Below are 27,129 nucleotides of genomic sequence, written 5' to 3'. Positions count from 1 at the left end.
AGAAATGAAACATCTCTAATTTGATTAAAATGTCCCCGTTGACCATAGTTATTTTCTCTTGTCATAAATAGGAGGTTCTCAAGACAGAATGATAGCTTTTCTTACTGAATATCACTTTTAGCTTTTGTAGTTACTGCCCTTTTTCTGGCACTGACATAGATTCACTGCTGTTTGAGGGCCGATGAGCTTTGCACTTGGCCAACATTATTCACGTTAATGTTGCTTTTTCCGTACCAATCTCTACGCTTCTTTTAAGTGTTTTTATTTGTTCAATCAAAGTTTCTAGATGTTGCCTCTTCTAACTTATCCTTTATTCTAACTTGAGGAGACGAAGAGCATAGGAGTCTCTTCTGGTTCAATTTCAAAAAGACAAGGCAGCTGCCAGGTAGTCTGTTGCGCAGTTGTTTTAGTTGGATAACCTTACTTGCTCATAATATAGCTACATATACTCAAATCATTCGCCAAGAAGAGCCTGAGAGCAATGAAAGCATGCTCTTGGGACCAAGGCGTCTTTCTTCCTGAATTTCTTTGTCTAGGAATGACACTCATATATGTGAGATAGGATAAAAAAGATGTGTATCATTGGATCATTGGGTGAGTGTATCTATCTTTATATGCTTCTGCTCCTAGCTACTCTATTTCTTTGGGTTTTTTTGGTGGGTTTGGGTTTTTTTTTTTCCTCCCTTCCCCGCTTATGACATTTTGCTCCTTTTTCTGTCCTCTCCTAGCTGCCAGTATCTTCCTCCTTAGCACTCTTTCCATTACTGTGTCAGTCTCTTCTGGTCTGAATTTTTCCTTTGCTCTTTTTGTAATCTGACCCTTGTAAATGCCACGTTGCTAGGCATATAAAGAGATTCCACTTATGGTCTAAAAGTAGCTTTCTAGTCTAAACTTGTCATCTAGGCAACCTCTGTAATCAATAGCAAAAGATAAATACCACAAGAAGGCAATTCATCACATTTTAAGATTATGTTGAAACTGGAGGGATTAATTGCTTGTCTGGACCACCTGTCTCTTTCTGCTGATTAAAGAGAGAGCCCTGGATGACAATCTCAGATGAGGTACCTGAATTCCAGATGGCTAAAATTAGACGAAAAGTATCCTACCTTTGGTGCAAGGAGTGGTGTTGCTAATTCATTGCCTTTGTAAGGTCTGCCCTAGGGAGGTAGAAACTGCATAAAATCGGAATGAGATGGCACCCACCGTTTGATCCTTTTTTTTTTTTTTCTTCCTGAACTGATTTGCAATGGTGCCAACAGTTATATTTGATTTTAAGTTGTGACTTCAGTAATGTTGTGACATTCTAGAAATCAAAGCCCTACTGTTTTGTTAGAATAGTTAATATTTATATAGCTCTCATGTGAATTTCTCACCAAACTGCAGAACCCATTTAATTTTTGACATGGGGAGTTAGAAGCTTCAGAACATTTCTGACAAGGCCACACAGCACTGTACAACAACGTAATTGGATACAAGCCCAGTTACCTGAATCCCATTTTAAAATTGTAGGGAACTAAGTTTACTGATAGGTAGTATCTGCTATTGCAGTGGTTGTTACTGAAACAGAAACATCCCCACGCAATGTGTCCAGTACCATTTGATCATAAACAATCAATAATTTTTTATTATCAGCGCTGCATATAAGCATTTGGAATTATAAAAATAAAATTTGGAAATAAGTATAAAACTATTTATGGACAAATATTGTATGGAAAGGTTTTGAGCAAAACTGTATGTAAGAAAATATTTATCAGTTACAATTATTTCAATAATAAAACTGGTATTTATGCTTCTGTGTTTGTTCTTCTTTTAACAGTGCTGTAACTCACCACTGAACCAACACATTGGGAACAGTTCATAGCATCAAAAACTTCATCCACATAGACTGATGCCATCTCTCCAGTCTCCAAGCACTGTGAACTGAAGCTACGAATCTTTATGGAGTTTATATCACCTGGGTCAAAGGGAATGTTTTTCTGATATGTAACGAGGACCCTTACTGCCAGTATGTCGAGCCAGGAGAAGTGGGTTAACCTTAGTCCTGGAGAGTTCTCTCAGCTTCAGAAATATGCAGAATGTAAGTAATTTTTAAAATATGTGATTTTATGGCTAATTAAAAATTAAGAATATTTTTGAATGGAGAATACAGTGTTATAATATTATTGAAATTATTCACTGTCAAGTAAGAGGCTAAATTATGGTTTATGTTTTTTAATCCAAAAGATATGTTCTTAGGAGGGGAAAAAAAATCAGTTGGGGTCTGTAACTTTTTTTTTTTACTGAACAATTATTATCCAATATGGTACCATGTAGACTGACTATGGGTTATGTGACTATGGGTGTTTGGAGAGTGTATTTTCATGGCTTTGCCACCTTAAATTCACCATAACAATTTGTAGGCCACTAGAGTGGGGTTTGTAGTTAAAAAGAAGGCTTGCTCAATCATGGAGGAAACACAGAGATTCCAGGAGAAACACATCTAAGGTGTTCAATATGAAGGTGTTTCTAATACTATAAACAGTGCGAAGGAGGAGTTGTCCTGTGAAAGGGCAGGAAACAAAAAAACTCTCTAAGCTGAAGATTGAGTTCTTTATAGTTATTGCTCAGGCAAAACCTCCTTTAAGTTGCCTGAGCAACTTAAATGGCTTGGAATTACGTGCTTAAAGGACAGATACTGAGCATGAGAAGTTAGATTTGGGAGGCGGTTTATGAAGCCTGGTAAGAACTGGACTGGAAAAGGTCAAGAATGTTTAGGAGTTTTCCTGTATGACAAGTAATCTAAATTTGTGTTTTTAAAAACTGAGAAAATCTCATATGATTTATGAATGTTGTTGATATATTACTGAAGGAAACATTTGCATGTAAGGTAAAATGAAGACTGCTGATTGTTTTTTTTTGTTTGTTTTTTTGTGCTTATGACATCACAGTATATACTTAATTGTATTTCAGTGTAGTCGTCTAACAGAATAATTATAAAATGATTATTAGAGTTACCTTTAATAGTACATTCCACTGGAATGTGATAGAGCTTCATAATATTTTCATGATATCAAGTTAAGCCATGAATGATACTTTATATAATGCAATGTCATTGAACCAAAAAAAAAAAAAAATCCAGTAGAAGTATTTACATGATGCTTTCTGGAACAGATGTATTTGAGTCTCACAGTTTTCTACAATTGCTGTATAGTTTAGAGTATTCTATTTATTAAGAAAGTATGTTTCCACCCCATGCCACCTTCTTGTCTCAAAGGATAAGCTATAGAGATGAACTAAATTTGCTCCACATACTACTTTAAATCCTTAATGATGTTACCAGGTAAGGAGCTATTTTGTTTCTCATTTCATAGTGGAACATAAGACATTGATACCTGTCTGGTATTTAATCAGTTACTACCTCCTCCTTAAAAGAAAGTCTTAAAGATATAGTATGAGTCTGAGAAATTAAAATATCCATGCTTTTTAGTAGTTCTTTGATTTGTATGTAATGCACAGAAACATTAAATAAAGGGAAACAAGATGCAAGTACATGGAGCTTACAAAGAACACATCCAAATTTTGTATTGATATTCTGTTGCCTTCAGAGACCATTGCAAAGAAAATTTTGTATTTCACGTTTGATATGAATAAGCGTGTTTCTTTTAAATTATATCACCAAATGGATAGTAAACATTGTGTAGCAGTTTAAAAAAAAAAAAAGACTTCTGAAAATATTTACTTCTTCCTGGGAAAATATTTTAAAATGTTTCTTCATTAATTTTTTCAACAGCAGAAATTTAAGACTTCTAATAGAGAACAATTATGTTCTTCTTTGTCTATGCATTCTTATAATTTAAGCCTTTGATGCAGTGAGTGCCAAAGTATTTATAGTCTTCCTTATGGGAAAAAAGGGCATTTAACATATTTCTTTTCTTTCTGCTTCCCTTTGCTCCTCCAGCACTTCTTGCACACACCATAGTTAAGATCCATTGCTTTAACAGAACTATTGATATCAGGATAAAGTATTTGGTGAAATTGGTTGTATTTGTTTGTTCAGGTTTGTGTGTGTATATGAAAGAAAGACATGGTGTCTTTCAAGCTTCCTCTCCTTGTCTGGAATAGAAGGATGTTATTTTTTCGAAAATGTGAAATGCGATGCATCTTTGTATAAATAGTTCAATTTCTGAGGGCAATTAGGAAAAAAAAATTGTTAATGGTATATAGACTTTGATATATAATGCCAAGGGAATATAACCCAGCTATGGGCCTTATTTTGAATTTCTGAGCTGTCCAATTTAATTTTGCTAAATGACTGTAAATGACTGAATAACAGTATCTTTAAATGTGTGATTTAAGATTTTAAAATGCAATTTTAAAAAAATAAATATTTAATTGGATCCAACATTTTTGAATTTGATACAATTTTGTCTAACATGCAGAGGTATGAAATGTTGTGACAGTAGTTGCCTTTACTCATGACTATATAGTAACCAAATCATGTGGAATTTTATGAAGTTTGAGTATATAATTGCTTTGATGTTTCCTTGTCTTTGTTGAACAGGCCAAGATAGTGAACTGAAAAATTACCGAATTTCTAGTAGAGTTTGGCTGGCTTGTGTTTTTTTGTGGGGGTGTTGTGTTGTTGTTTTGTGTGTGTGTGTTTGTTTGTTTTTTAAATAAATCAAAGGCATTGCACACTTCTCTCCGGTATGTGACTTGAGGTACCAGTGGGTCTCCTGCAGGAAGGAGAGATGATCTGGGTGTCAGAAGGCAGTACTGTAGGGAGGGCTGACTTTGTGGCAGTTGCCTGCCAACAAGTGTTGGTGATGAGCCCCAGCCTTGCCTTGTGCTAAGGAGCAGGTTTCACTGAAGGACTCTGGCATAGAGTAGGGAATTTGTAGTGAAGTGATTTGTTTTCCACTTACCTGGTGATATGTATCATTTGCTTTACCTTTCATTCAGTTTGGTGTATAGACTTTACTTCGTAAATCTTACGTAAATTAGAATGTTACTTTAACTATGGAAATTTTTAACAGATACGCTTTCTTGAATTTACAGATACAATATTTATAATCCCTATTTTAGTTTGAATCAGGCCTGAAGTGAGTACTGGAACAAAGAGTGTAGTCTCCCAAAAACCTGTCTACCTTGGATGTCAGTGACTTTGGCTCATACTCTTAGTAGCTGATGGTCAAATCTACTTAATGAGGTCACTGAAATCAGAATTACTCTTGTACAACTGTCGTGGGTTCACCTTGATTGGATGCCAGGTGCCCACCAAGCTGTTTTATTACTCCTCACTCTCTTCCCCTGCTCCAGCGTGGGGTCCCTCCCATGGGAGACAGTCCTCCAAGAACTTCTCCAACATGGGTCCTTCCCACAGGCTGCAGTTCTTCATGAACTGCTCCAGTGTGCGTCCTTTCCATGGGGTGCAGTCCTTCAGGAGCAGACTGTTCCAGCGTGGGTCCCCCACAGGGTCACAAGTCCTGCCAGCAAACCTGCTCCAGTGTGGGCTTCTCTCTCCACAGGTCCTCAGGTCCTGTCAGGAGTCTGCTCCAGTGCGGGCTCTCCATGTGGTCATAGCCCTCTTTGAGTGCATCCACCTGTGCTGGTGTGGGGTCTTCCATGGGCTGCAGGTGGATATCTGCTCCACTGTGGACCTCCGTGGGCTGCAGGGGCACAGCCTGCCTCACCATGGTCTTCACCACGGGCTGTAGGGGAATCTCTGCTCTGGTATCTGGAGCACCTCCTCTCCCTCCTTCTTCACTGACCTTGGTGTCTGTAGAGTTCGCATATTCTCACTCCTCTCTCTCAGCTGCTGTTGTGCAGCAGTTTTTTCCCCTTCTTAATAGTCACAGAGGCACTACCACCATCACTGATGGACTCGGCTTTGGCCAGCAGCGGGTCCATCTTGGAGCCGGCTGGCATTGGCTCCATCAGACATGGGGGAAGCTTCTGACATCTTTTCACAGAAGCCACCCCTGTAGCCCCCCTGCTACCAAAACCTTGCCATGCAAACCCAATACAGCAGTAAGCTGAAATATGAAAAGAACTGTTCTTTTAAGTTCATTATACAAACATACATGGATTATTTTTTAATCTGTGTCTATTTATGCATGTAATTGATAGTAAGATATGCATAAGACTGAAAGAAAATAGTACAGCCCTTCAAACAATAAGACTTACAAAAAGAGATTTTTCTGATGTATTAGTGTACACATGTTTTGGTGTGCAAATAAAAAGTAGTAATACTGAATGGTGAAGATTTAATTAAAAGAAAACATAAAGACATTCTTAAGCAAACTGTTAGAGAGGAGTGTACTAGACTGACCTGAGCTCAGTGGGTAGAATTCAGAGTTCACACACCTCTATATCATATTGCTATGCTCAAATACTAAGTGTTGATGATTCAGAGCATCTATTCTTGTTGATGCAAAACAGATACCTTCAGTAGATGAGCCCAAAGAGGGGGTGTGCTGAGGTGCCTTGTGCTAACCAGTAGGAAACTTTAAGCACAGGGTGTATTTCAATTTCTGCTTCTCTTTGGAGTCTAAGTTTGGTTAAGAAAGTTTGCTCATTTATTTTCAGGAGAGGAGTTGGTGTTCTGCATTTCGTGTGCCTATCCACCCAGAAAATATTCTCTTTAAAGTGCATTTGCCAGTGTTTTGCATTTTTGCTTTGTGGTCAGAAAAAACCCTCACAGAGTTGCCTTTTGAAGCTGAATCTCCTCAACGTAAGCTGGCTGCAGAGTAAGATAGTGTTTTGCTTGTGTGACACCCCCAGCTGCTGCCCTCCACACACGCACACACCACCTTTCTGGTCTGATAGTTTTGATCCAGTATTGGAAGGCGTGGTAACCCAGACTGTTCTACTGCATGGCAGACAGGGCACACTTTGTAGGAGTTGAGAGATTTCAGTTTGAGTCTTTTGAGGTTGAACCTTGGTCTTGAATGCATATCCTCAGTCTTTTCCCTAACCAGAAGGCAAGCCTGTCTCACTTCCACCTGTTTTATGAAGATGACTGTTGCTGCCAGACTTTGCTGAAATCAGTCACATCTGCAAGTATTATGGTTTCTGTGAATAGGAGAGGAATGGGTCCATCCAGGTTCTAAGAAAGAAATTAAGTGCCTTTTCTTATCTTTAGACTGTAACAGAGCTTAGGAGGAGCCTAGATGAGTTGCTTCTCTTCTGCATCAACTGACTTTAGTCATGTAAAGGAATTTTCAAACCATATTGAGATACCGGATAATAAGCTCAAAGTACTTCCAGAGTTAGGTTACATGCGCAGAACTGCAGTTGACTGAGTGTGGACACTGTAGATGGAGCTGTCCTGGGGCTTAGATGTCTGAATTCAGCCTAAATCCCCTTTTTAGTCACCAAAGTAGGTGTGTGAATTTTTCACTATAAAGCCCATTAAATTCCTGACATGGATTCTAGTGCTCGGACAGGGACATGTGCTTTCCACTTTCTGACTGAAAGATACTTTGCTCCATTTAATGTAGTTCCACTTTTAATTTATCTTCTGTCAGCTTGATTATAGCTTGTCTACTCTTGCAAGTATAGTTAAACAAACAAGGGCTGCTTCTAGCTCTGTGTGCAAAATACTGTCCTTGGTATCCCGTTGAGAAGTTCCTACCACATCTTGTCTGCCTGTCATCTTCATCACATATTTATAGTATGATTCTCAGCTTTATCCACATATATTGTCTGGCGAACACAAACCCTGAATGTAAAATTTATTTCCTGAATACATACCAGTTTTCCTAATCTCCATAAATGTAACTGAACAGCAAAGGAGAATGAGTTCTCCACCACTTATTCCTAATCACAAAACATTTCCCTCTAAGTGACACCTAGAACTTAATAGTAAGTGAATTAATCTGGTAAATTAATCCAAGGAATATCCATAATTTTGTTTTACCAAATTATTTTCAAGCTCAATTCAAGGCAACTTTATACTTCCAATTTAAGACCTTTCTTCATCTGCTTGCCATACTTAAATAATTTGGGGCTTTAAATGAATTTTTTGGAACAGTTTAAGTATAACTTTAAAAAGATGAAAAGTGTATTTCTAGAATTCAGAGAGCATATTACCAAATACTTTGCTCTTTGCAGTTAATATGCATGTACGTGGTTTTTGGAAGAATAATTATTTCCAAGGACAGTTCCTCTGTGTCCATCTTGCTGGTCAAATTAAAAATCTCCTCTCTTCTTACTTGTTCTGAAGAGAGAATAGTAGAAAATATTTTGCATTAGATCTTTGCCTGGTTTTAAAATACCTTGGATAAATATGTGAAAAGAGAGAGAACTGAGGTAACTGGTGTGCTCATTATATAGTAGTAATAAGAAAAATAACAACAACAACTACAATAATGTAACCCACACCAAATACTGAAGATTCTAGGGAAATACATGCACTCAAGAGAAGAAAATTCCTATTCGTTTTTGTCCTTTAGATTTCATGATCAATGTTGGCTCTGGGAAAGAAAGGCGAAAAGATGCAGGGTTTTTTCTGCATAAAAATGTCACTTAAAGTGCATAGGGTAGTGTACATACAGGACTTTTCAGGCAGAGACTGTTTCTTCTAAACACTATAGTACCAAGTATATGTATAGTTCTGTATTACTCCTAACAGCAGCTTGAATTGTAAGGACATGAGAGAAAAACAATATAAATAGCTTTATTGGGATTATTATCTGTATGGCATGTTTGATTAGTTTGGACAGGGTTTTTTGTATCCTTTTTATTAAATGAACTTTGTATCTTCTTTTTATTAAATGAAGTGTTATGGCTATTATAGTCCAAATTATATGTTAACGGGAGTGTAGAGGATCCTGTTCCAAAAGCAAGTGAGAAAATATTGAAGGGATTGGAAACAGTTAAAGTAAGACTGTTTCATGATTCAGCTAGGCTTTAAAAGAAAGAAGGAAGGTCCGCCCTTCCCTTAGTAGGTGGAGAGACGGAGGCGGAAGAAAAGGCCTCTGAGCTCTGGCAGCATGTGCACTCTGGGGAAATAGCTTGGTTTTGTGTTGTCCTTTTTGAGTTTGTCAACAAAATGTGCCCTGAGGAAGAAGCCTGAAAAAGAGTTTTTGCAAAACTTTTGGCAGTGATTTTTTCCCAGGCTGGTGGAGGAGAACTTGGGCAGACTGTCACAGCCTGAAGATAGAAATAGATATTGGAGTGCTACTGAAATGGCTGTGAGAACAGGAACAGCATCAGCAGCTGCAGCATCTTTTGATGTAGCATCAATAGCTACTGCAAGGACTAGACAGTGTAAGAATTTTATAGTGGAACAGGAAGGAGGAACTTCTGAAAAAGTTCTCTGAAGAGAAACAGGAAGGTCAGCAGAAGCTTTGGTCCAGAATTAAATTGTCAGAGACTCTTGGGTGGGTTTGATTCTGTGGCCCTCACAGATGGAAAAGATTTTCTTGATAACCTGCAGGGAACTTCATACATGTGGCAGCTGGTCACCAGCAGCTATGGGCCATTATGCAATCCCTCAGAGGGTCCCAGGCTTCTGGTGCTCCATGGAATTGTGCTAATTCTAATGAGGAAATGGGCCTCATCAAAGAATAAATTGCTAAAACCAGCTATTTTTGGCTGTTTGCAAAGTGGAGAGAGAAAATTGCTGGCGATTACTCAGAATAGTTTTACCCCAAGTACTGGATTTTAGGAGTATGGTGTTTCTGCTGCTGTTAGTAAAGATGGAGGAAATAAGTTCTCATAAAGTTTTATCAGAGCCTGTCAGACTGGCTGAAAGATACCCCACGCACTTGGAGAACTTCATGGAGAAGAATAATGAGTCTAGTGAGAGATCCCCTCTTTGCAAGGCCTGTTGGGGATGGAGTGGGCAGAAAAAGGGGCCAGTTGATGATTTGTGCAGTCTGAATCCTAGTTCTGAGTCTGTGACTGGAAACTAAAAAAAAAAAAAAAAAAAAAAAAAAAAAAAAAAAAAAAAATCTGAGAGTCCCACTGGAGTCCACTCAAGGGTTTCGTGGGGCACTCGCTTTAGTTCTGAGAGGTGAACTATGAACTATGCTTATTGGTACAACACACTGGTTTTTTTTCTTAAGATCTGTGAATTTAAATGCCTGGTGCACATTTCTGTGTTGTACCAATTTAGAGAAAATGGGATAGAAATATTATATCTGATAGGTTTAGGCTCTAGTCAGATTTACTCTTAAAAAAAGCTGAACTCTGTCCAAAGAAAGGTGGTTATATATAGTCTGCACTAATAAGGATATTAGATCCAACCTTGACTCGTGTTAGACTGAAATCCAGAATAGAAAAGATACAAAGGTGTGAATTTATTTTTCGTTTAACCAGTCATAGCTGGGACTTGGCCTCTGAAGATTGTTTCATAGATTAAGTTGTTGTGGGGGGTGGAGAGCTGGGCACCAATGTCAGCTGCAGACGTATTGGTGGATTTCTTTCCTTTCTCTCATCAGGAATTCTGTGTTAGGTCTTGAAGAGATTGTAAGATAGGTATGATAAACCAAGCATTTCTGAAGGAAAAAACCTGATAAACCTACAGTAATACAGTACAACCTGGATCTCTGAGGTGGGCTTTCTAATGACTTAAAATGCTTAGTTTTCCTGCCATGATATATGCCTATCTACAACTAGCAGATATGTTTTTACCTAAACAGAAGCCAGTCAATTCTCCCGTTAACCTGTCTAGAGTAAACAGTGTCACATTGACTCTGTCCACAGCTGTAAGGAGGAACCTTCTCATGGCAGTCAGGTGGGTTACTCAGGTGTATGCAGAACCTTTTTCCTGCTTCCATGCCCATAGTGAAGAAGACCATCCAGCTTGTTTAAGGTACAGTAGGCTGTTTAGGGAAAAGGACAATGCAGGAGAGAGTGCTAACCTCCTTACTTTGACTAAAGGGTCTATCAAATTATTTGGGAGTTACTTTTATTTCATGACAAAGGCAAATGCTTTTGAGTCCTTTCATTCCCTTTCAGGCTACTATATTCTAATTTAAAACAATCTTTTAAAAACTAAAGGCTTTCCTAAAACTTTATTTGAATTGTACGTAGTAATGGCACAAAGTAAAGTCACACTGAGTGACTTTTGAGAATCCTAAAAGTGATCTTAATACAGTATTATGTGCATGTCTTAGCTAATTTCAGGGATTCTCCCATCTTCTGACTGCAAGAAACGTTGTATGCCAGCTGCAGGGAGACATGTTTTAAGAGGGGAAAATAATGAATTTATATGCATTTGTGACTATCAGATGGCAAAACTGGGACATACTCTGCTGTTTATGAGATACCCTCTTCCTCTACAGAACAGGATGCTCCCAGAACTATGTGACTTGTTCAGGAGTTCTGATATAAAGGGATTACGGCCAGGAAAATGCAAGACTACTGTTGCTGGTTCATGCTGTTGACTGGAGGCTGCTAGCAAGAGGTCATATATCATAACAGAAAGAGACTTAGTCCATTTAGTAAAAGCAGAGAAGGCGCTAGGCCTTTAGAGTAAAGTTGTAATTCAAAATTTTTAAAGATGTTGACAAATTGGGCCAGGGTAGGATCAGTTCAATGAAGCACCAGCTGGTTTTAGCTTCAATTCCTGTCCTAAAGGGCTGCTTCTGGTTCCTGAATGGTTGAGTGGCAGGGTCAAAAATACGATGGCTCAGAAACTTGCAACTTTCATTTAGGGGTAACAAAAGTATTATGGAGCAAATGGTCTCAGTTGTGCTAGTGCTATGACACTTTTATTTGTCCATTTTGGGAAAGCTAGTGAAAGTGTCTAAGTTTTGTACCTATTTAGATCTCATATGGAAGAAAATATTAAAGGAATTAGAGAAGGAGAAAAGTGATGCAGCCTGTTAGATAGTACCAAGTTGCATTGATCCCAGACTTCAGAGGTAAAATACTGTTAGAAAAGGCTGTTGTTAAAACCCATCATCTCAGCACAGAGAGTCACTGGCCGTGCTTGCTGTGTGATGAATAGGGCACTGTCCCGTCATCAGGAGCGCTTGGTGGCCTCACTGGAAGACGGTAATTTACTTGCAACCATCTTGCACATCTGCTTCATCCAGGAGAATGGGGGAGAGAAGGCAATCGCAACACCTGGAGAAGGCTGTAATATTTATTCAGTCTTACTGAGCAGTGAAACACAATAGTTCAGTACAGTACAGATACTGAATTGGTTCTGCTGAGACTGGATGGTGTTTGACCTTTATTTTTATGATAATCATATTAATTTCTAGATTACGTTACTAAGTTTCCAGTGTTTCCACTGAGGGCATAGTGGCTGTTTAGGTATCTGGGAAAGATTAAGTTAGAACTCTAGCACTGCCAGTAGTAACAGGGCTTGTGTTAATTCTTAGACATGCAGATAGATCCATGGTTCTTAAATAATATAGTCAGGCTCCCAAACGCTGGGCCTTTGTTGCAGTAGAAGGGAATTATGAGTAAGTCTTTAGGGGAAAAGTCAATGACTATGCATTTCCATTTTCAAGGATATTGTTGCAAGAAGCAAATCTAAAGAGTTCCTACAAAGTCCAACATAGAAACCCTAGTCCTCTGGGATCCATGGTGTATGGTGGCTGGCAGCAATAACTCCTGTCTTAGAATCCTGAAAGGCAAATGGTGTCATCTCACCTTGGTTTCTGTTTCCTCTGTCAAAAATAATGATTCCTTTCTAGAAGTGAAGCTGCACAGATATATGCTGCCAGTCATTTACCTTCGGTGATGCAGCATCAGCTGTTACTGGTGTTGAACACATATTGTGGTTATTACAAATCTGACATGCGGTCATAAAATTACTGAACGTGTATTTATACACAGCAAAATGTATAAACATTGATTATGCCTTTGTTACATTTCCTGTGTTTCTGTGTATCTTTCATATTCTTTTCCTTTATTGTTTGGTTGTTTCTATGGACATTTGCATGTAAACAGTGAGAAGCTTTTGTTTCTTAAGATTTCATCTGTTCCTGTTGCTTATTCCCTATTATAAAGATTTGGGGGATAATTCAATTGGTTGCTGTGGAAATGAGCCTGATGTCACAAACAGAGAATTACAGTTCACCAAGCCTTGAAGAAACAAAACGAAGGGAGAATGGACTAATTGGGGAGCCATGTGACTGTGGCAGAATCTCAGCTCTCATTAAAAGCATGTATTTTTAGTCCTTGTGTTTCTATAGAAGAGCTTGAAAGTGTAATTCAAATGATGACAATCCATGACTCATCAGACAAACTGCAGAAAAATAGCTCTGAGAGAAAGGATGATCCTTCTTTGCTTTTATGGGATATGAACTCAAAGAACCAGTAGCTTGTGGCAGGTTCTCTCAGCCCAGCAAAGCTTCGTATGCCTGACGAGAGGAGGGGAAAGCGGCTCGTCCACTGAAAAAAAATACTTTGCTATTAGTGTTACTGCTTACACTGTTCCGCCTCTCTTGGATTTCTGAAGAAAGAAACCAAAGCTACCTTCCTTACTGCTCTTGAGAACAGGAGATATGTTGCTCTTAATGGTTCAAATCAAGAATTAGAGGCCTCTGTTTGAAAAAGAGTGGGCTTAGAGCTGCCTGTTGGTGTCCGAAGGCCTCTCCCTGTGCCATTTCTTAGGGCTGGAGGGCCCTGGATTTGCATTCCTCTCCGTTGTCTTCTGCCAATTAAAAGAAGCAAAAATTTTAAATGTGCTTATAATTATGTATGTTTTCATTGTTTTTTCAAGCACTAAAAATATATTACTTTTTGTGTGGCTTTGGAAGACTTTTAGTGGGTGCTATGGAGTGTCACTGCATAGTTTTGTTGGCTGCATTGCAAAATGTAATGGCTTTTTGAGGACATTACTGATTGCTAAATTTGTTTTTAGAACTGTCAGATTTTGTGTGGTTTATAATTTACAATTTTGCTACAACCAGTATAGAATATTGAGAAAAGAACTTGTGATTAAATTCAATATAAGATTTCTTGCATAGTTTCTGAAAATATAAATTCTTGATTTTATTTTCAACATAAAAAAGTTATAAATAATATGCATTATTGAGACACTCAAATTAATTGTAGCAGTAATTATAGTTATTGATAATGAATTCGTTTTGAAGAATATTTTTCCCAGAATTAACTGGCCTAGTAATAGGTGTTTTCATTCATGAAGGCACACCAAATAGCTTTAAAATGCTTTGTTAATTGTTGTTTGTTTGTTGGTTGGTTTTGCTTTTGTTTGTGTGGTTTGTTTTTTTTTTTTTTTTTTAAAGTAGAGGGCCACTCCTACTTTTAATACGTTAATTATGTTTGAAATTCACTACAGAGATGGGACAGAATCTAGCATCCTTACCTGTATCAGAATAGATTAATTAAACACCCTGGCAGTCATTATTGACATCACTGCTTTGGAAGAAAGCATAGGCTGTATATTGTATAAGAGCCTACGTATTGTAGAGGTTGAAATGAATGGAAGGAAACACAGTGAAAATTTTAGATGGTTATGAGAGGAGGATGGGAAGACAGTTTTAAGTATGTGTCTGAGTGCTTTATTGAACAGAGGCACTTCAGCACTGGATAGGCTCTAAGGGTTTGAGAAATTATTGAAATGATACTAGAGAAGATGAAAGCACATTGAAGAGATGCAAAGAAAGAGTGGCAAGATAAGTACATTATTCTAGTTTTGAACTAAGGTTACAAACAGATGGTAACTGTACCATTTTAGCAGCATGAACACAGGAGATTCAGAGTTCCTGGGACGAAAAAGATGAAAGTCCAGAAGGGGAAAAAACTATAAAAATAATTGAACATTAAACCATGGGAAAACAAAACAAAACAAATGGTTTCAAATAAAGTTGGAGTATACCACCTTTTGGTAGACCAAAATTCATGGATCCGTGGTATTTTTACAACTTGTAGGTAATACACTGAGTGATTTAAGGAAACTGAGAGAAGAACAGATCTCAGAAAGATATGACTAGGACAAAATCAAGGATTTTAAAGAGTCAGAACAGCAGATAAGAGCTGCAACAGAGCTCAGTACCTAAAGGTTGATTTTTGGAAATTCTTATTTGCCATTTGGGTGTTTGGTTGTAGAAAATAATTTAGAAAAAAAACCCGAAAAACAAATAGTAAGATTGAGAGGAATGACCTGGGGGCAGAAGGAAAAGAATTCACATAGAACCTTAGTAGCTAGCCAAACTTTATCTTGTAACAATAATTTAAATTACTCTAAGATAACTATTCTGTCTTCTGTAGAGAGCCCTGTAGAACGTTTTCTATAAAGTCTTTATTATTAAAATTTGTTAAAATGTGTGGAAGTGCTGTTATTTTTGATTCTAAAGCTTGACTACTTATTTAGCTAATTTTGGCTGAGGGTGAATTCGAATGAGTACTCAAACTGGAATTTGAAATTTGCATTGCCTTTGGAGGTGCTCTTATTCTAGAATAAATCAGAAATGATTATTCATTCAGAATTATTTTAGTAGATGTTAGTTAATTAGGAATTAGCTACTAGTTAAAGGAATACTGATCCATTTCATATTCCTTTGTTTCAGGTATAGAACCATGTTTTTATATTTTGCTTCAGACACAATGAATTTTGTCACGTTGCTCATCAAGTCCAAACTTATTATTTCATCTATAGTCTAACATGCGATACCTCCAAAGAGGACCATGATATCTCCAGACAGTATATGACACTATGGTATAATTTTAAATTATCAGTGCTTTAAGAGGATTCTGGGAGTTTAAGGGATCCACAAAAAGAATGGCAAAATATAATTAAGTTTTCCCAAATGGTATGAAAGCACAATCTGAAGTATTTCCCAGTGTAACTATGTGTTTAAATCAAAGCATGCACTGAAGTTTTTCCGGATTAGGTTTCAAGATGCAAGTGTCGGAGTAGTACTTCCTTCTAACAGCGTTCTAGAGCTGTAATGACTGATTATGTAGGAGGACTACTAAGCTGCTCTTCAAATTGCAAACTCTTCAGGACAGACTCTACTCTTAAGATAAATACTTTGCAGCTCTGTGTACACATTAAAGTTATCCAATCTCATATTTTTTAAGAATAACGTAAGTTTACTTTAACAGTTTTCCTACTGTTAAAGCTTTCATAAGAACCTGAGTTTCTTCTTTTTCCCTCCTTTTTTCCATCCCCATTTTGTTATCTAGCCATAAAACCTGTGTAGCATCTTTGGCTAACACCACCCCCTCCCCTCCCGCCTCCCAAACAAAACAAACCCAAACCCCCCAAACAAATCCAGTCATCTCTGCAGCTTAGTAGCCTGTCCCTGGGAGGGATGCATCTGAAAAGTTTTGTTAAGGGGTCCAGGCACAAATGTGTTAATCTTTATTCAGGATCTGTCTTGATACAAAAAGCAATACCAAATTTTGCATCATTATGCACAGCGGGTTATAATCACATCTCCATTTAATTATTTCAGTGGAAAGCAGCAATATGGTCTCTGCACTACAGAAAGTCTTTGGCTTGAAACTGAGTCAGACGTCATTGAGCGTTGTGTTGCTTCTAGTGAATAAAGCTGCATAAACTGCTCTAAATAACTTGGGTTAATGAATAAGGAACGTACCATGTCACTTAATTTTGTATGTTAAACTTGCCAGTTGGTGTGTACTTCAGCTTTTATCCTGAAAGATGTTATTTAAGATAAGGAATGACATAATTTTATTGGATAGGAATGCCCACCTGAGATGTTATATGTACAGAAGTTGTTCTCTCCCATGTAGAAAGAATTTGTCAGGTCCTGTTTTTCCCCTTCAGGAGTCAATGTAGTAGCACTCGGGGATACACGAGAGCTCTCTTCATAGGGGTTTGCTGTTCGTGCTGCCAGTGACGGAGAAGTTGTGTTCTGCTGCCTGCCGCACAAATTCTAGTGCCATAGGGTAGTATGTGTAGTGTTCTGAGGTGGTGATTAAGGCAAACTCTGTTAGGGGTTTTTAATTGTGATTAGTCTTGTATATAACAGCAGGTGAGTTTTTTTAAGTGCTTCTCTTATTCAGACTGCTAATATATCACTATGAACTTGTCTCTAATAGCATTCTAGTGTTTTTAGGCCAAGCTTCTTACAGACCACATACCCATACCATCTTTCAAAAATAGAGTGATGATAAGAAGAAACATATGCCCACAGTTCTCAACTAGTTTTAGATTAGAAGAGTTGATCATCTGCTTTGTTTTACAGATTGTGAAGCATCTCTGGGGATTTGATTTCTGCATTGTTTTACTAACTGCCTGTGTTTATCTGCTCAGTCTTTTCCGTAAGTGCTGTCTCAATGCCCTGTTCTGTTTTGAGAAGTGGATTCTACCTAATTTTCTTTCTCCTTCTGTGAGAGAGATGAAAATGCTTCCCGTTTCTTCCCCCTGTTTAGTTATTACAAACCAATAATTGTTGCTGTGTAAAAACAAAACAGATGGAAGAAATGGGAAACATTTTCATCCCTTTCACAAAAGAAGAAGGAGAACAAAGTCCTTTATCATAGCAGATTTTTATTATTTTCATTACGGATTTTTTTCTTAATCAGTTTTTAGTGTTAACAGTTATGCAGAATATCAGTCTTGTCCTAATTCTTCATGAAACAACACTTCACTAGGAGAGATTTCCACTTTTACTGATACTGGCTTTCAATTTAATGTAATAGTCTTCCATATAATTCTGGAAAAATTATTTTCTTTGCCTGCATATTCTAGAGTTTTTGGTTTTTTTTCTCCCATACTATACATATTTAGTCTTAGATAAAGGTCTAGTAGCTTATGCTGTATAACTTCAGTGATCAGTGGAGTTTTGTAGAAGTGGGTACTCCCTGCCCTTTGCCAAATGTCCATCAGGAGATAGCTTTGGAGCTTGCTATCAGACCCAAGATTTTTCACACTACTTTTTTGGTTGTCATCCAGTTGCATTTTGAAATTTTATGCAGTAATGCTGTTGAACAGGTAATTCTAACAGTCATTTTAGGGGAGTGTGGAATGTTCTGCTCCATTTCCATTTGCAGGTCTGGAAATTCAAATAGCATCTTAAAACTTCTAAGTGTTTTTTAGCAGCCTGTTTTGGGAGTTTTGAAAAACCTAAGGAAATGAATCTTAAATCTTCCTGACCCATAAAAATTAAATTTTGTTTTAACAATGTTAATTTGTATAGGGTATACATCGCTGTTCTCTGTGAAATTAATTATCAGTATTTCTTCTGAAAAGACCATCCCATTTCATTTTATCATGCTTTCCTTATTTTTAATGATAGTCAGAACATTGTAGATTTTTAAAATTACGTGAATCCTTTGCCTTAAAAAATGGTGCAAATCAAGTACAAACATGGAGAGAGTGAAGAAGGAGGCAGATAAGATCTGATTTTCATTAGCTAGTTATTTTGATTAGAAGATTGCAACTATGTAGCCATCAGGAATAAAACATAAGCATTTAGGAGGCATAGGTGAAAAAAGCAGTATCAATTAAAAAGATTGGAGAAATTTTGGATAAAATAAAATAAAAATAAAGGCAAAGAGGAAAGAAAGCTTAATGGGAAGCAAGGTAGTATGCATGAAATAAATGATCAAGGGTTTATGTGACAGTTGGAATAAAGAGAGAAGCTACAGAACTGTGAAGAAGGTTAGGGTGAGAATAAAAAAAATACATATATACAGTATTCCTCCAGTGGAGGAATTTGTTCATTGTGTTCTCAGAAAAGTAAGAAGTAATACTTTATAAAAAATTTATTTGTTTTTCTGTATTCAAATTATCTACTGAATTGCATGTAAGCTTTTAACCAACTTGAATTATAGCTGTTCCCTTTAAAATTGGACAGAAGTCAATTCTTGATCTTTGTAAAGTGCTCAATGCCTTCACAGGACACACAGCAGGCTGAATAGGAGCCTTCATTCTGATTTTTCTGCTTTTATTTGGTTACAATTAACTCCATATGACGCACATTGTTGTATTTGTGATTAAAGTTTCTGGGGAATGACTTGAATTCTGATAGCAAGGAAAATAGTGTATTTTCTGTATGCAGTGTTGAGTCCAGCACTGGCAGCCGTGTTGCTTTGTTGAGCTTTTGAGAAGCTCCGGCTGCCTGCAGGCTGTCCTCCTTATTCACGCTCTCAGCAGCAGTTAGCAACTGTCCCCCCTACCCCTGTCAGATGGGTGTCCCCATTTCCACCCCTTCCCTGCCAGGATTCATGTCCTCCCCGGCTTCATCCCTCCACCATCCTCTTGCAGCCGTGCCATGTCCAGTCCCCACACAAACAGCTCTCCACTTCTGCCTAAGGCCATTCTTATGACCCTGTTTGGCAAGGGAAGGAATGCTCATGGGTGAAACGGAGAACCTGCGTAGAACCAAAAGGGGCTCTGTGTGTGTACTGGTCGCTGACTTGGATCTTCTTACAAGAATAAAAGGCTGTCATGTTTGGGAATTTCCCAGAGAAGCAGCGGGCTTGTGCTGTACTTTGCAGTGTAGTGTAAAGATTCCTAAGCTAGAAATGAGCAGTAAACTGGTGCAGCAGCACAGCTGGAGTCTATTTTCAGTTTATTTCAGGAGCTCTAGAATTCCTCCAGTGCCTGATTCAAGTTAATCAGAGTATCTTTACGTAATAGTGCCATTTGTAGGCACACAGAACAACAAATTCTTTTGATGAAACAAAACATTGTGGTGTTCCTTTTGAAACATTTGGATGCTTACAGAATTAAATAGTTCAATATTTTACTTGGAAAAAAAAAAGTAAAGTGAAATCTGGTTGTCAAAGAATATGAATATCAGGTTTATTGGAATATGTTATCTACTGAAGCATTTGGTTTTGTTTTTAATAAAGGAAATTTCTATTAAAATTTATCAGATTGTTTTGATGGGACAAAAGCAAATAGTTTGCATAGTCTTACTTATATTTAAACGTTACATTTAATGTAAAATCATTACAGAGAGATTTCGGTATTGCCTTAAGACTTTGATTTGGGTGATCTCATTTCTGAAGACAGCTTCAATAATTTCAACCTTTACTTTTTTGTCTGAAATAAGTTATCCTCCTGTCTAGCCATTTTATTTAGATTCATATCCATGTCTTATTTTGGGTGGCGCTTTTTTTTTTCCAGATTTAGAGTTTTTTAGAAGACACAGAAAAGGGGTGTAAATCATAGATTCTTTATTTTAGTGTGACTTATATGACTATATTCTCTGGTTTACTATCTGTGAGTGACACTAAGCTTGAGATATTCTGACAAGGGTCTGGCATATTTCTTAATGGTGCAGAGGATTGTGCGTCACTACTTTCAGGAGACTGGGTCGTTATTGTATGACTGTCTTGAAGCCATGATCTCATACATATTGAAAGCTAGTAAGTCATTTATTCTCTGTAATTTTTTTAATGCACAGTCTGGGATAAGTTCTGTTTTACTAAGTGCACACAATGTTAGAAAAGCATTAGAACAAAACCAAGCCATTGGTCTGTGAGAAACTTGAGCATAAATGTGGCTACAGTTTTCTTATATGCCTAATCCGAGACCCCATCCAAGCTGAAAAATTTACTTTTTAAGAGAATTTACCTTGTAAGAGAATGAACAAGAACACATGGGTCTGGGGCTGCAGGAGGAGTGGAACAGCCCAGCTTGGATCATCCTAAATGCCAAGTAAAAATGACATATCCTATATGTATTGTTAATTGTATCTGTTAGGGAAGCATGTTACCTGCTAAATAGCATCCAGTAAATTCTGGTTTTACAGTTGTTTTACATTTGTCTATACAGTGGTATTTAAAACATATGATAGGCTCTAATAAAGCATGGTGCCATTGCTTAAGGAAAACCATAATGCTCAGCTTATCCCCATAGACATTAGAGTTTATCTTTCCTTGAGATGAAGTGTCTTTAGATCTTTTCATAAGATATTGTGATATTGTCTACTGTGTATTGCGCTTACTGAATGCCTGTCAGGCTCTAGGACTTCCAATGTCTTTTTTCAAGAACAGATTCCTTGGGTTAAAATGTTCTAGAGCAACGTTTTTACAACAGAGGTATTCAAATGTTTTGCTTTTTCTAAATTGGAAACAGAATATAACACAGGAAGGGAAGAGCCCAGCTTGAAAAACAAGGGAAAAGTCTAAAACGTTTCCTTTACCATCCTTTGACAAAGCTCTGAAGCCCAGTTTTGTTTTTTCTTTGCACTCTCTGATGTCTTAATTGAATCAACCACCTTTCCTTTTCCTCAGCTTTTCCTGAACCAAGGCAAGCTATCCCTAATCAGCCTGATCTCCACAAGCAGTTGAGTGAAGAAGTTCATAGATGGTTTGCTCTTCCATTTACTTGGAATGTAACTCCATTGGAACTGGAATGTAGCTGCCTCTCAGCTAGTCTGTTCCCCAGGTTTTTCAGTGAATTTATTTCTAATCATTCTTTTGCCTCTTTTTCTTTGCTTAAATTAAACTATTTTATCAACATATTACTACATATAAATACTTAAATCAGACTTATGAAACATTTGGAATGTTCAGCTGCAAGTTCATGATGAATAAAAAAATCTGGGAAAACTTAAGGTTCTGCTTGTGACTATAATTTCCCATTTCCAAATGCTCTAATATTAACTTGTAATCTTGGTTTGTTTTTGTTTTTGTTTTTTTTTTTTTTCTCATGCAGAGAGCATTTGATGGAGTATCTTTATTCTGAAAAGGAAGTAATCTTTTTAGATCATCAGAAAGTTAAGGTCTCTGGAAACGTGGAAAATTATGAGATCATACTTTTAGATTCTTTATGGTCTTTGTAAGTGATACAGCATTTCTGAGAGCTTTTTCTCTTTAAGATATGTTAGTTCCAACTTGAAAAAAAAAAAGTATGAAGGAGCAAGAGAAGAGAAAGGTGAAAGAAGGGAAGAAGATCAGAAGAATCAGAAGAAGGTGTCCCTGCCCATGGCAGGGGGGTTGGAACTAGATGAACCCAAACCATACTGTCATTCTAATCAACTTGTCTTTCCTCTTCTGTTTTATCTTACTATTTTTGAAGTCTCCTCTGCTTCTTCCTATCTTTCTGTCTCCCCATGTTTTCTTCGTCTTCTCTTGTTCCTTTTATCCTTTTTGGTGATTAACTTTTCATCCTTCTCTCCTTCTCATGTCTTTTCTGGTTGCTTTTGCTCTGTCAGATCATCTTTGCTGAAATTGTCTTGATCTTAATGCTCTGGACAGTATCATTGTTAATCTTCCTAACTTCCTAACTAATTTAATATAAAATTAAATATACAAGCCTGTCCTGTGTGAGCATACTGAGGTAGAAGTGGAGGGATAAGGAAGGGATATAAATTTGAATTCTGGGACCTGAGAGTGTTGTTAGTTCATTACTAGTATGCTGCCTTGTGTCTGTGGCAACATTAAGTTGATCAATGCCGGCGTTGTGTTACTGGTGTTTTGCTATTAAGCTTGATAACTTGATGTTGTTATAATACCTGTATTTTAGGGCTACGTGTTCATAAAACATTTCAATAAGCTTGTGTTAAGTTTATATTAAGCTTACAGTAAATAGACATTTGTCATCTTCTGAATATACATTGAATTTAGCTTAGGGGCATATCTTTGTAGTTTGAGCATAGGTGACAGAAAAGATGTTTTGGTAAATTGTTTTTTTTTTTCTTCTGTCCCAGTTTTTTTCCTGAAGCTGTAATATTGTGGATTGGCAAGGTAAATGATTCTTGCTCCAAAGGTTATTGATTGTTGACAGGGTTTAAGGAAAGACCTAACTAAAGATGGGGAACTAATTTGTGATTTGGAAACAAATTTTGGTGAGATGTTCTGACCATAATGACAGGTAAATGACAAAATTACTTTTAAAAATCAGTGATTTAATCAATATTGTACTTACAATAACTGGCCGTAGTGGGTGCTAACCAGTAATGGTCCTTTACATGGAATAAATAGGTACAGTATATGCTGTTTAAGATCTTTCTATATGTATTGTGCCATTTTATAATAGATCTATCATAGGGCCACATGTTTCCATAGAGGAGAAAGATACTAAAGGTTCGATGATATAAGTAAGCGGAAGTAAAAGTAACTCACAGTACGCTCACATTACAGTCAAATTGTGGTTGTCTCACACAGCTTTAAAGAAACTTAATTTAGCTACTTTTGATACCTCAAGAGTAAATTTTTGACACAGAGGAAGTCAGTATACTTTTCCAATCTGTGAAACTGAGGTCTGTGCTGATGCAACTGTATTTGCATCTCTATGCCCAATCATTTGGGTGTGAATAAAACAGCCACAGTTGCAACTTTTGACTTCAAAGTAGACAAAACCTTCCCCTGATAGAGACATTTTCAACATGTTTAGCAATGGCCTGTAGGATGAAGGAAAAAAGTTTTCCAGTTCATTTAGAAAGATCTGCTTAGACTTCACTGAGGTGAGAAAGCCAAATGATTAATAGGTGCAGAAATTAGGCAGTGGGAATGTGTTCTTATGAAAGATCCTGTTGTTTGTCTGTTGTCACCAAACTTTTTGGTCATGTTTTTAAGACGTTATTCTGAAAAATTCAAAGGTGAAAAAAGACTTGATTTGACTTGTGCTGTCATTTGAACCATAAAATGATGATATTCTACTAACCTAAATATAGGGTTTTTTTGAGAACTGGAAAGGGTAACGGAAGAAGATGCTGGTACTTGTGTACTAGGTATGGCTCTAGTAAAGTCTCTAAGGTAACTGGTTCACGCATATTTATAGCAACAGTTGCTGCTGTAAATGGAATCTGCTGTGCCGTGTTGTTAAAGGAAAGACAGACAGTGCCATGTTTTATTTTAAAGATCCCCATCCTACAAGGCCATGGCAAAAGTCCTGAAACCTTGTGTTCATCATTATAGCAACCTCCATAGCTTTGTATTTTCAGTGGATTTTTATAGATGTGAGCATGTTCTGCAGTAGTATTCAAAACAAAGACAGTAGAAATATTTTGAATAAAATATTTTCTATAATGCTAAAATTTGCTTGGCTTGAGTCAGGGACTGGTTCCTCTCCTGGTCCAAACTGTTGGTGAAGTATCCAAAGAAATTGCATAGATCACTAATTGATGGCTAAAAAAACCCCCAAAACCCTGTGAATGTTAGAAATGCATTTAAGATGATTTACTGTCTTGGAAATATCAGGAATAAATCTCAAGTTAATACAACTTAACTCTGAAAGTTTTGGACTTAAATTTAAGTTCTTTTTCTTATTTGGCATAGTTCTTGGTATTCTTGTAGGTTAGAAGCACTCTTAACTATGTACGTATTCAGAATTCATAGAACTTTGGTTTACCCTTCACTCAGTTAAGTTATATGCATTTGTAGTATAAACTGCATTTTTTCCCAGTTTATTTGATGGGGTTCTTGGTTTGCTGGGTGGTAGGTTTGTTTCGTGACGTCCATCATGTATATCTTTTTTTCTGTACACTTGGTGACTAAACTTGTTTACTAAGTAGGAGTCACTTGCCTTCCATCCTTTTCACATGATGCCTACCTAATTGCATCTTTGTTCATTCATGCTAGTATATTTATCCAACAGTCCATCATCAGTGTTTTAAGGCAAAAATCAGTCTAGATCTGTAGTACTTCTCCTTCCTTTCTCAAGACAATTCCCTTTGAATAAAGGTCCGTCTTCCCTATGACTCACATTTGCTGAAAGCAATCCATTTTGTGTTTCCCTAAAGTAAAACATGGTGATTCTTTAAAAGACAAGGAGGTAAGCTTATAGGGCTGGATAGGCAAGTTTCAAAGCACAGGTGCCTGTGTACTACTATATCCATCACACAGAAACTATTTATTGGTGGTAGCACAAAAAAGAGCAAACATCTATCCTGGGGAATAAGATTGCAGAAGAATGAAATAAGTAGTGGGGAAACATAGATGAAGAACAGATTGATGGGATAAAACCATGGAAAACTGATTACAGGATAATTTTAGGATTAAAGATATTTCTGAGGGACTAGAACGAAGATGGCTGAGAATTTATGTATTCTTTTTTGTTTGTTTTATTAGCTGAATGGGGAATTCCAGAAAGTGGTAACAGAGAAAGAAATAAAGCTTAAGAGAGCAAATGGGCTTTGGCTTCTAAGCCTGTAGAGGGCAACTAACCCAAGTGTATTAAGCTGCTTAAATTGTATCATATAGTTAAGCAGATATTGTTTAGGAATATTAGAGACCTCTATAAACTTGCTTGAGGGAGCTACTTATCTGAATAATGTTATTACCTTGCCAGGTAAGTTTCCATGAAAATGCAGTCTTCCTTGGAGTGTCCCTCTCCGAGGACTGGTTTTTTTTTTTTAATGTTAAAATGTCATTGGGTAAAGTCACAAATAGTTTCCTGGCAGTAGGGTTTAATGCTGCTTTTATCAATGGACTATATTATAAGGTTTATTCTTGCTTGCTGTCTCCTTAGAGTCCTGGAATGAGCAAAGAATTGTCCTGTTCCAGCTTTGATATTAAATTAGAAACGTGGAAGATTAAATCCCTTTGAACTAAGGCAGATATAGACTTCAGGTCTAACGTATGTGTAGTGAAGGGAAAGGATTTGAGATTAATCAAGCAAGAATCAGTAGAATACAGCTCTCCAGGAGCATAAACTGATCTTACGAGCTTTCCTTTCCTTGATGCCCATGCATACATAGTACCTATCTCCTGTACTCTCTGTTTCTCAAGTATTGTCTGTTATGGTCAACGTTGTCCATGAAGTCTCTTAAGAAATTAATGAGATAAAGCAGTTAATCAATAGGAGAAAGTATTGAATACTGACAAAATAAAGACTTGATATAGCAATGATGTAAAAGACCTGTTTAACTGTACCAAACTTGGACACAGAGCTGGCTTAGATGGAAATGGATTTTTTTAGATTTTGAACTCCACAGCTAGAAGATTTATGGAAGTAGTACCTGAAACCTGAAACATATTTGTTTCTCAGAGCAATGAACATAAAGCAGATTTCCCAGAATCAGTTTGCAATGGCAATTGTTAAGATAAATGAGCATATATTAACTTTAGTTAATGTGTGAAGGTATAATATAAAAACTGTTGCTTTGCTGTAGTAATGGAAACAGGAAAACTCCCAATCTTCCTAATATACAATTAAGACAAACTTGTAGCCTCTTATCAGTCCTTTATTTCATTAAACTTCAAGTTCCTGGGCATTGGGAGAAATTATCCCAAAAGTTAGGTCTTGAACTGGAATTGAGACTTTTGATTTTTACTTGGTCCGTAGCCTTTTTTCTTTGAGTTTCATTTTTTAATTCTGTCTATTTACCAGTATGCTTTTTCAGTGGCCTTGGAAGGTAGCTGAATGTGTAAATGCCAACAACCTCTGCATCAGACCGTGCCTTTGTAATTAAGCAGTGGTTGGGAGGCTGTGACTCCTAGGCAGATGTCTACTTAGCAGCTCATTCCTATGGACAACACAGCTGTTATTTTTTCAGTGACTAACTTTAAACTTCCTATGATATTAGTGTTTCCACAGGCTCAACACCTGTAATACTATAAGTACTCAAACATTGTATCCAAAATGGAATTATGGAAAGATTCTCAGCAGAAACGGTGGAAAAGTAGAACTGCTTGGTGGTTTGGTCTTTTTTAATAATTTGGTGGTGGGTTTTTTTTTTTTTTTTTTGTTTCTTTTTTTAATCAGGAGTGTTGAGTTATGAACCTTCAGGCAATTTCTTGTTATGTAAACTGGAGCACAATTTTAACAAACACAAAATATTGTGTAATGCCCCAAGCAGCCAAATCTGCTTATGCTGTTCAAAAATGTATAGAATGTAGAGGAGACTTTTTCCCTTCCCCAGACTGTATATGGCCACCTTAAGCTAATTTTTATGGAGGTTTGATAGGTTAGATCAGGTAATATCTTATTGATTGCAGAAATTGATCTGAATTCACCAAATTGAACATATATGTGTATGTGCATGTATATATAAACTAAAATGCAAGGGCTTGGCAATGTTTTTGGCAACATTGTATGTCTGTATACAGTGTATATATAAGTACATCATGTGGAGTCTCCACATCCAGATCTAGTCAGGCAGCAGAGAATTTTGGGCATGCCAAGATAATGGTATACAATAACAGTATTACTGCTCTTAATAGAGTTTTTGATAGTTTTGATTGCCACTAAACATTGAAAAAAATTTTGATAGAGTTGTTAAGGCTTGTTTCTCTGAGTCCTGGGGAGAACAGGTCCTAGTGAACACTTTTCATCTGCTCTTCGCTACT

General features: G+C 37.0%; 1 protein-coding gene across 6 annotated transcripts in view; it reads left to right on the top strand.

Moving 5' to 3' along the window:
• The first annotated feature begins 2,007 nt into the window (after positions 1-2,007).
• DGKB (diacylglycerol kinase beta) overlaps positions 2,008-27,129 on the top strand; it is a 331,752-nt gene continuing 306,630 nt past the window's right edge. For all 6 annotated transcript variants that reach the window (XM_075706287.1, XM_075706284.1, XM_075706289.1 and 3 more), the window contains exon 1: positions 2,008-2,077. In XM_075706287.1, the coding sequence (XP_075562402.1) occupies positions 2,008-2,077 (70 nt within the window). The remainder of the gene's footprint in view (positions 2,078-27,129) is intronic.

The sequence above is a fragment of the Pelecanus crispus genome, chromosome 2, assembly GCF_030463565.1.
Source record: "Pelecanus crispus isolate bPelCri1 chromosome 2, bPelCri1.pri, whole genome shotgun sequence".
Taxonomy (NCBI): Eukaryota; Metazoa; Chordata; class Aves; order Pelecaniformes; family Pelecanidae; genus Pelecanus; species Pelecanus crispus.
Note: the sequence above shows the minus strand (reverse complement) of the source record. Positions and strands in the feature narration are given on the sequence as shown.